Source organism: Borostomias antarcticus (genome assembly GCF_949987555.1).
Source record: "Borostomias antarcticus genome assembly, chromosome: 1".
Classification (NCBI taxonomy): Eukaryota; Metazoa; Chordata; class Actinopteri; order Stomiiformes; family Stomiidae; genus Borostomias; species Borostomias antarcticus.
Window position 1 is genome coordinate 43,872,608 of NC_140234.1, and position 10,419 is coordinate 43,883,026.

A 10,419-nucleotide genomic window follows, 5' to 3' on the forward strand; every position below is an offset into this window, starting at 1 on the left:
TGGCAATATCCTCTGTGGATTTGTAGGGTCTGTTGCGAACTGCAGAGGTTCCAGTGTGCTGGGCAGTAGACTACTTCATGTCATTTGTAAATTTCAAAAGTAAATTTCGAGTTCTGGTTCCTCATCAATGACAATTCATCATCACAACAGTATACTACAATGAATACAGGGTGTTTTGCAGATCCCCAGTCTGCTGCAGATAGTAGGCTATCCGGGCAAAAAAAAAAAAAGTAGATATGTTGACATATTGAAAGTTTATTTTAAATCAAAACCTAACTATTTCTATCATTGAGATATAATATCCTTATTTAGCCTATATGGCCTAGGCCTAAGAAAAACATTTTAATTAACACATTATAGAAAATTCGTGGTGTTTTTCAAGACCAACATACCATATTATTTTGAATACATTAGCCTATAGTCTCGTTTGCATGTAGTAGCTCCTGTATCAAGTAGGCTACACTGATTTTCGCTGGTAGCCTATACTAGGCCAAAACATCAGAACAAATTCAGTAGCGTTATCACTATGGTGGTGGCTAGATCCCATAAACGCAGAGACCGGTCTCATAACCCCCAAACCTAGCCCGAGCTTTTTTTAGCCTCTGCGTTTATGGGAACTAGGCACTACCTTATCACTAGCCAATACTTTTCCCACCAGATGGTGCTAGGGCACCACAACCAAGATCGCGACTTGTAACGGAAGTGAAATAATGAGATTTTATTGCCATTCCGGGAGACTGGTGAGATCAGAGCAATGGGCGACAGCAGACAACAAACCGCAACGTCAAAGTAGGCTATCCCGACCCTTACCCATTTAACTGCCCAATAACGCCGCGATTAAGATATCTCAATATTGCGGCTAACGAAGATGGAAATACACTGCACGTTGTCGCGAAGGTTCAGAAACCAGGATGCAAGGTAAGAGACAGGCTCCAGACTAGTTGCCACATAATTGACTTGTCTGTTTGGTTTCATCACATCAATTGCATGCATTACCCCCTATTGTTAGGCTGCACTTGCCTGCTTAGTGATTTAGCATAGCCTACAAAAATGTCCTAGTTTACCAACTTCATTGTGTTCTTCAGTAATAGGCTTCTGTCAAGTTGAGAGTAACTGTGTATGCAGTAGCCCAGGCTAGACCCCGCAGTTCAGTGAAATAAGCAATGAAATAAATAGGCATAGCATGGCTAATATGGTTCTCAAGTTTTCCTAAATAGCCTACCCTACGCCTGTTCCTATTCCCATCCGCTGCGTCTCTCCCTATCCAGCGTTTTTTTGTATCTCGCTTTTTTTTCAGGCTCGCCTCTGCACGGTAGCCTACCGCCGTCACCAAGCGGTAGGTGTGGTGCTTCTCGGTCAGCTATTAAATTTTATCCATCCCGTTGGCCTTCTACTACTGACTACTACGCTTCCAGTGTATGCGAACGAACACGTCCACATCAGCGCTTCAAGTAGGGACTCATCCACGGAAGTCGAGAGGCTCGACGAGGAGGGACCGCCGCTTTCGTCCCGATGGCCCACGCCCGCTTCCCGGTGAAGAGTGTGGACGTGGCCGCCGCCAACCTCTCTTCTGTCCTGGGTCGACCCCTGTGCGTGAATGGGACACCGTGGATCCTCTATCTACTCGAGGAATGCGTACAGAATATGTGGGAATACTGGAGCGTGGTTATCGGATTGATCTCCATGTTCTGCTTTTTGCTTTCCACTGTACCGTGAGTAAACCTAGCCCACGTTTTATTTTGTTTTATTTTAGAGTACCCCGTAGGGTAAAGTTAGAATTATTCAATTTGTCAAAAGAGAGTCAGAGATTTTCTCCCACTATAAGCATGCATGTGAACCCCGTTTGCTTGGTAGGCTAAATTAGATCTTTATAGGCCCTACAGTGCTTCTTCCTTCCATGTTAAGTTACTGATGATATATCCAGATAATTCGATCTGTGAAGCAGTGTATCATGTTATTTCTAGCCTTGAAGCAATAGGTTTGTGGGACACAGCCAGCAAATCCAGTTCATCGGGTTCTGAATAGGCTCTCACCAAAGTGCTTGTTGATATTTCTCACTCTCGCTGCCGCCCATCTATCCCTAGTCAAGTCTACGAGGCATATCGCAACGGAAATGTGGAGGAGGCCATGTCATTCGGTTTCCTGCTCTTCCTCTTCAGTGGAGATCTGAGCAGCTTGATGGGCTGTTACCTGACCAGCCAGCTCCCCATACAGGTAACACAAATGCACATTGAGTTGTGTATGTCTTGTACAGCCTTTTTGTATATTTTGTGTATAAACTGTAAATTTGCAGTTAGTCCCGATTCATCCAGGAACACTCATGTCAGAGGTTGATTAACCATTTATTGCCACAAATGGAATACAGTTAAGTTTGGCGCTGATGACTCCGCTCTAAATGCTTCCCTGGATTAGCCAAACTGCAAGCCAAGCTAAAACAGGGAGCGAGCTACGAACCCCCCACAGGGACACAGAGTGGGCCCAACAAAAAATCAATCAATCAAGCCGGAACTTACAGTACAACCTGGTACATGCACGTACCTAGGGAGGGCAAAAGATACATAGCAAACAGAGCAAGGAACATGCACAAATCCCAGTAACAGGCAACAGGGAACACCCGCCACCGGGCGCACCCGGAGACAGAACCGCCCAATCACCAGGAGGGAGGGGGACGGGGAGGCGGAGTCAAGCTTGCCAGCAGGTAAGACGTATCATGCGAGAGCAGAGAGCAGTGTAGGCTACCAGGAAGTTGTTTAAATAGACTGCCTAGCTGTGAGTGAGGGCTGTGGTTGGATAATAGATGATTGAATGATTGAAATGCTGATTGCTCAGCTGGCTGTCAGCTGATTACAGCTGAGGCGCCTGACCCATGTCCTGTATGAAATTACGCGAGGCTTCAATTGTGCCTTTTTGTTGTCCTTACTGCTGTAGCACAACAACATCCCCCTGGTGATCAATAAATCAACAAAGTGCCTATATAGGCTACAGAAACAAGCAGAAATCCCTGCAGCTGGCCTGGCACACTGTTCTTTGCCGTGGCCTGCTGGGGAGGCAGCGTCAGGTCTGGGGAGTCAAACAAGCTGGTGAGGAGGGCCGGCTCTGTCGTGAGACAACTGGACAGCCTGGAGTCTGTGGTGGAGAGCAGGATGAGGGACTAACTGAAGTTTATCCTAGACAACCCCTCCCATGCCCTCTATGACGAGCTGCGGCAGATGGGGAGCACTCTCAGCCACAGGCTCAACCCACCCAGTAGCCATCAGACTGTATAACAGTACCTGAGCATTCTGTGTGTGTGTGTGTGTGTGTGTGTGTGTGTGTGTGTGCGTGTGTGTGTGTGTGTGTGTGTGTGTGTGTTAGTTACTATATATATCTAGCCTGAATGTATATATGTGTACTCCTAGACATTATCTATTTATACAAACTGAATGTTTGTACATTTTTAAAATATCTATCTATTAGATTTATCTATTTATCTATTATCTAACTCACTAATACCCAAGACCAGTAATGTGGGCCTCTATTGACAACACCCTTGTCTAATTTTGGGGATCCCTGCAGATCACCTCAAATCTCCCCTCAGAATATAAACAGTAACTTTAATCTATTCCATTACATAAGAGTAACTAGAGGGGCTTACACTCAGAGTGCAGATCTCCGCCCCTCCCCACACTTTCCTCTACCTTTCCTCCCACCTCCCACCACCACCTCATGTGCTGTGCTCTCCTACTGGCTTTTTGAATTGGTTACTGCAGCACCACCTGTAGTTAGTGTGGTTGCCCCGAGGGGTAACACACTCTAGTACTTGGTCGACTTTATTTGTTTGTTTGGTTTGTTTGTTTGGTTGGTTGGTTTGGATCTAGAGCAACCCCAAAAGTTTGCCACGCTACTCCTCCCACAGTTCTAACAGCACACATACGAGTCATATGTCAAATCGACCGGCTTCATCGGGAATCGTGTGCTTCCTCATTGCTAAGCAATATCTTTGATAGTTTAATTTATATTAATTTATTAGTGAGTTAAAATTCCCCATTGACTTGAATGGGAATAGGGAAAATCTCCAGTTCAAATATTTTTTTATCTCGGAAACCTTAAAGGAGTAGTAAAGGGAAAATGCATGTTTAGCCCTGTTTTAAGGTTACTTATGATAATATACAATGGTTCAGATCAAAACATTGACAAAACTAGCACTTTTGAGAAAGTCTGATAATTGCTCTACCACCGTTTTGGTCATACAATGGATGTGGGTGGGCACTGGGAAAAATCATTCAAAAACATGTTAAACTCTCAATTTCAAATAATAACACTGCTGCAGCATCATCTTCCATCCGCCGGACGGAAAAATTATGGCGGGCTCTAGCGTTATACCTTCCGGATCGAGCTGAAAAAGTAAATGGACACCAGCCTGTTGACGCGAGCATAACTGATCATGGCTGGATCATGGATGTATTATAAGAAGTGGATAAGGCATGCACAGATGCAATCCAATGAAAGTTGCTCAGTGGCGCATGAAGCAAGCCACCATGGCCAGGAATAGCCAGTTTTTGGCGTAGTGGCCAAGCTCGGTATTGCAAGTGGCGCCAAGAACCTGAAACCTAAATCCCCCACTACACTGAAGTTACAGTAATATGGGTACTGTAGAGCCACCTATGAATGAATCATGGTCAAAATGTAATGGTGAGTTCCTTGGCCCATGCTGCACCCCTCCACCGAGTCTCATGCATTTCGGGCTGGTAGTTTTTGTTTAATCCTGTCCGCCTACAGACACGCACGCACGCACACACAGACAGACAGACAGGGGCTAAAACTTTGCCCCTGGGGCGGAGGTAATTAAAATGCTTGTCATCACAGGGCATAGACATGTCCTGGTACTTTCTTTCTGCTTTTCAACGTTGTTGTTGATTAGGCTTGGCTGTCGGCATGGCTGAAGTGTTACCCATAGATTTCTCTTTTTTTGTGTGTAGAATTCCCAGCCTGCAGACTGTAGTTTGGGCCTGTAGGCGTATCTCCTGTAGAGGGTGCCACTGTTAAACAGCTCTCCCATTTTCCGTCTCTCTCGTTGTCTCTGTCTCTGTCCCTCTCCCTCCCTCTCTGTCCCTCTCCCTCCCTCTCTCTCCCTCTCTGTCCCTCTCCCTCCCTCTCTGTCCCTCTCCCTCCCTGTCTCTGTCCCTCTCCCTCCCTGTCTCTGTCGCTCTCCCTCCCTCTCTGTCCCTCTCCCTCCCTGTCTGTCCCTCTCCCTCCCTCTCTGTCCCTCTCCCTCCCTGTCTGTCCCTCTCCCTCCCTGTCTGTCCCTCTCACTCCCTGTCTCTGTCCCTCTCACTCCCTGTCTCTGTCCCTCTCCCTCCCTCTCTGTCCCTCTCCCTCCCTGTCTGTCTCTCTCCCTCCCTGTCTCTGTCCCTCTCCCTCCCTCTCTGTCCCTCTCCCTCCCTCTCTGTCCCTCTCCCTCCCTGTCCGTCTCTCTACCTCCCTGTCTCTGTCCCTCTCCCTCCCTCTCTGTCCCTCTCCCTCCCTGTCTCTGTCAGATAATCACGGTGGTGTTCTACATCTTCACGGACATGACCCTCATCTCCCAGTTCCTCTACTACAAAATCAAGAACAGCTCCCGCAGAAGTAAGCATGTTCTCTGTTTGTGCATAATACAGTATACTGTATGATTATATACAGTATATGATTAGCATCATTGTTCATGATGACACTGGAGTGTGTGAGTGCTCTATACGTCTGTACATAAACTGCTACAGTATGTCCTATGTCCCAATATGTCCTATCCACTATGCTGGATTTAACAGTAACACAGCAAACACACAGCTAACTGCGCTTTCATTCTATCCATGTACTTGGACTCAAGTGTAACAGTTTGCACTAAAAGCTGGTGACCTTAGCATATTATCCTGCTGTAAAGCCCCTGTGTTGGAGCCAGTATTAAATTACTCAACTGTATCAGTAATGAATCAGGACTGCTTTGTCTAGGTGTGTCAGATGTGTGTGTGTGTGTCTCTGTGTGTTTTCCTCCCATTTCAATCTCCTTTTGAGGTGTTACATTACAGGCCTTTATAGAGAACTGGACGCCACATAAACTATACTCTGTGCGTATATGTGTACTGTATGCATGTGTGTGCGTACATGCATGTGTGTGTGCATACGCATCGGGATATAGGTCAATGACTCAGCACAGAACACAGTCGTGTGTGTGTTATATGATATATCTCTCTTTTCCAACCCCCAGAGAATCCTATGTTGAAGTGGTTGTGTTTCCTATGGTTTGTATCTGTCACTCTGGTTGTCCTGATACTACCCAAACTCCTCCTAGTCAATAACCCCTCAGTTGACACACAGGTATGTATGTATGTATGTATGTATGTATGTATGTATGTATGTATGTATGTATGTATGTATGTATGTATGTACAGTGCGTGCGTGCGTGCGTTGGACAGTTTTTTCCCGTGTGTTGCATTCTAAATATTCTAAAAAGATCACTTTCTGAACAAATTATCAGATAGGAACTACATTTATCATGTCTATTAAATCATACATTTTTGGGGGAGAAAATTTGATTGTAAACTGAAACGAGTTGTTCATCAAATCAAATCAAAATGTATTTGTATAACACACTTCATACACAGAGACAACACTGTGCTTTACAGAGAGCAAAGGGGGATGGACATAGATTCGACCCCTACATTTTCCAGAGGGAAGCAAAAAAACAGTTTACCCAAGGGCCGAATAAGTAAGCTGTAAAAATTCTTCCCTGACCTCTCTCAACGAGACGATCAAGCAAGCTCCTGGAAAATGTTTGTCTGTAGGCTAAGAACATTTACAAAGCAATAAACATGGGCTAAATACTTCACAGGAGAGAGGTGACTAGCAGTAGAGTAGATAACTAGTTACGGAGATGTTGCCTACATGGTAGGCCATAATAGGATATTTAAGTGTATCATATAATATGGCACATTGATACTCCATTGGTTACCTTTAATCAGTATTATTGTAGCTAACTAAACGGGACTAAATGGTAACCTGGCTCTGTTGTGTAGAGTACCTCTGCCTCTGTGGAGATCTCTGGCTATGTGTGTGGATACCTGGCCTCCATCTTCTACCTCTCCTCCCGCTTCCCGCAGCTCCACAAAAATGTGAGTGACCGGTACAGTTTAATTCTATATATATATATATATATATGTGTGTGTGTGTGTGTGTGTGTGTGTGTGTGTGTGTGTGTGTGTGTGTGTGTGTGTGTGTGAGAGATGTTATCCGACATTCCAATGTGGACTTGGAATTTGGCGACATACTGTAAGATTGTGGAGATGTTGGTCTTCTTAGTGGGGATTATTTCTGAATCATGAATGCATACCCAAAGAGCTAATGTTTGAATGTGTGTGTGTGTGTGCGCGTGTGTGTGCGCGTGTGTGTGTGTAGAAAGAGAGAGAAAGAGAGATTAAGGAGAATAGGGAGAAGGAGTGAGTGAGTGATATATTTATTTTATTTGACCTTTATGTAACCAGATAGGGAGAATTTGTTCTCAATTGATTCTCCCTCCCTCCCTCCCTCTCTCTCTCCCTCTCTCTGCCCAGTTTAAGCGTCAGTCCACAGAGGGCACGTCCTACATGCTGTTCGCCCTGGCCATGATGGGCAACGGGACGTACGGGCTCAGCGTGATGGTGGTCCTCCCTGCCCTGACGGGCTCCAAGCAGACGTTCATCCTCAAACACCTGGCCTGGCTCATAGGCAGTCTGGGGGTCCTGCTGCTCGACTTCCTGGTATCCTTTCTCTGAGAAGGGAGGGGGGGGGGGGAGTCAAATCAAGTCAAACTTTATTCGTATAGCGCATTTCATACACAGAGGCAACGCTGCGCTTTACAGAGAGCACATTGGGGATGGACATGGTCCTACCCCTACATTTCTTTCCAGAGGGAAGCAAAAAAAACAGTTTACCCAGGGGCCGAATAAGTGAGCTGTAAAAAATGTTCCCTGACCTCTCAACGGGACGATCCTCAAAGGGTATGGGGGATGGACAGCATGTGATTACACTATGATAGGGATAATAATGGAGTAAATTGCAATTTCTCTTCACTTTTATCTGAAATGATTTACAGTGGAGATTATTTGATATTCTGGTATTTAGATTTGATGACTTTTAAGTAGTTAATTCATGATGTGTTGAGAGCAATATCACGTAAGACCAACCGTATGGTTGAATTTAATGAAAAATTAAGTTTTCTGTTTAGGGATCTCTTTTGTAGCATGCATGTACTCTATAGTACGTGTTCGTTTGCTTTCCGTATGGCTCTTAACCCTTGCAGGTCACTGCCCAGTTCATCATGTACAGGAAGAACCATTCCACTAAGAGCGATGCAGTGCTGAAGATTCCAGAGGTGGAACCTCTTCTCTGTGAAGAGGAGGAGCTGTCTGTGTTATAGAGGGAGAGACGTTCAAGAGACATACACATTCTAGATTCAGAACTTTTGGAACATTCTGTAACATTTAAATGTTCTACAAAAGTTCCATGTAGAAGATGTTGGAGCCCTTTTCACACTGTACAAATAGTTACAGGAACCATCCGAATCAAGAACCATCAGGAGTATGGTGGTTCCTGGTACGAGTTGACTGAGACAAAAAACATTCTGTTTTCAATCTTGACAAATGTGATAACTTCACCAATACTCCTTCCATAAAGTGCATGTGTACTGAATGGAGACTTTACAGACCTTATTTAAATATAGGAAATCTGAATATGCAAAATTATTCTATGACTGCTATATTTATTTTCACTTTCCTAACTGAACTGTTTTTCCTGTCAGTTGTATATGTTTACTAGTCCATGCCACAGAGTGACAGGGTTGTGTAATATTACATGGTGATGCAAAGCTATTTATGTGTTATTTTGTTAAAGAAAATGTCTTTTGATAATAATAATAATATATATGTCTTTGGATCTGCCTCATGCAGCTCATAAGGGCGCAGTGTGCCATGTTGTTGAAAACCATATGTTGATAAAACGTGTCAATTGCATAATGTAGTTATTGTGTGTCGGTATAGGAAAAAATTGGGATGTCTGCAATGTTCTTAGTATTGTACAGACACTTTACAGAGCCAATGTTGGGGGCTGAACACAAGTATTTCTAACACTGATGGAAGTGCCAACAGGTAGAGCATGGTGCCTAGGGTGTTTAAAGGCCAGCAAAACCTTGGCGCCCTGAAATTCAGTCCCTGGCCGTTAGTAGTAAAACTAGGGTGTGTCCAGCTTCTTCTGGCTAAGTGTGTTACGGTGTTTTGAGTCCCCAGGTCCACTGACAACGGACTATCTAGTGCCTTTTATCTGCAGCTAAGACTACTATGTGCTGCAGTAGTTGGAAGTTCTGTCTAATTCTGGGTTTCGAGAGACAAGACATAGCCTTCTACACCCCTCAATGGGGGGTTCCCTCCTAGTTCATACCTAGAACAAAATATCAGAAAACGTTTCCTTATATTGGTGTTGTTCTTATAAGTGGCTATTCGTTAGCAACGCCTTGTGAGTGAATGTTGTTTGTTTGTGATGACAGCTGTCATTAGTCAGTCAGGAAGGTGATTGGTTGGCAAGAACCCGCATAGCTGCCACTACCTCATCTCTCAGTATAGGTTCACTTTCCTTGTGTGCAGGGTTGCAGTTTAGGTGAAATGAAACAGAACACTGCCCTCCCGGTGCCCTGGGCAGGCTGAACCACAGTCACCCAGTGCCAAAATAATCAATCCTTGTGAAAATTAGGAACTTGTTGGAGGTATTTATTGATATTTTAGCTTAGAGAGTTTTTAGCACAATGAGGCCTAAGTGATTGGGTGAGAAAGCAATACATGTGTTAGTGAGAGAACTGAGGAACATTCACAGTAGCACTTAATTTTATAATGAAACTTTTAAGTAGCTTATACTGTATTGCATATTCTTTTTGTATGGGATAATTGGTTTTTGCAACTAACCTGTTGAATTGCAGTCTTTTGATCCATTGCATTCCATTGAGTATTCATGAAAATGTATGTCACAAGAAGTCATATTTACGAAATTATTGTTACTTGAGTGCTGACACTACTACGAATTATCTGTATTCAAACGTAAGATTCCATGAGAAATCTTACTTTCAAAGAATGCAAATAATCGAACCTACTATTTTTAGTTTATAGGAAAATTCAGCATTCCTGTTTGATGTCTCATTTACAGATATTTAAACATTTCAATAAAATGCTATATTTATCCTATGTGTGTTTGTTGCGTTACAGCGTTTAGATAAACAAAAAGGCTTGTTACAAGTAGCCTATATTTTCTGCAAGGAAGATGATCCCTTCTACTGTAGGCGCAGGGGTAGCCTACCCTGTCAAGGTAATGTTTGATGGATCGAAAGAGAGGGGGGTGTGAGTGCGTGTGTTTGATTTAAACCCGGGGGAGACGTCCATTCTACCG

The 10,419-nt window shown here is 44.0% G+C and overlaps 1 protein-coding gene across 1 annotated transcript; it reads left to right on the forward strand.

Annotated features, from left to right (window-relative positions):
• Positions 1-757: 757 nt before the first annotated feature.
• On the forward strand, positions 758-10,147 carry LOC311313268 (lysosomal amino acid transporter 1 homolog). Its single transcript, XM_084443373.1, has 8 exons — positions 758-918; positions 1,298-1,712; positions 2,085-2,214; positions 5,517-5,604; positions 6,221-6,330; positions 7,029-7,124; positions 7,563-7,748; positions 8,291-10,147. The coding sequence occupies exons 2-8, from the start codon at positions 1,513-1,515 to the stop codon at positions 8,405-8,407; spliced, it is 927 nt and encodes a 308-aa protein (XP_084299499.1). The 5' UTR covers positions 758-918; positions 1,298-1,512; the 3' UTR covers positions 8,408-10,147.
• Positions 10,148-10,419: the final 272 nt, after the last annotated feature.

What these genes read in the sequence shown, in the direction of transcription:
- LOC311313268 (XM_084443373.1), top strand. Translation starts at nt 1,513, where the DNA reads ATGGCCCACGCCCGCTTCCCGGTGAAGAGTGTGGACGTGGCCGCCGCC. An exon ending in CCAGCCAGCTCCCCATACAG is followed by an intron (nt 2,215 to 5,516) that starts GTAACACAAATG and finishes TGTCTCTGTCAG; the next exon opens with ATAATCACGGTGGTGTTCTA. An exon ending in TCCTGCTGCTCGACTTCCTG is followed by an intron (nt 7,749 to 8,290) that starts GTATCCTTTCTC and finishes TAACCCTTGCAG; the next exon opens with GTCACTGCCCAGTTCATCAT.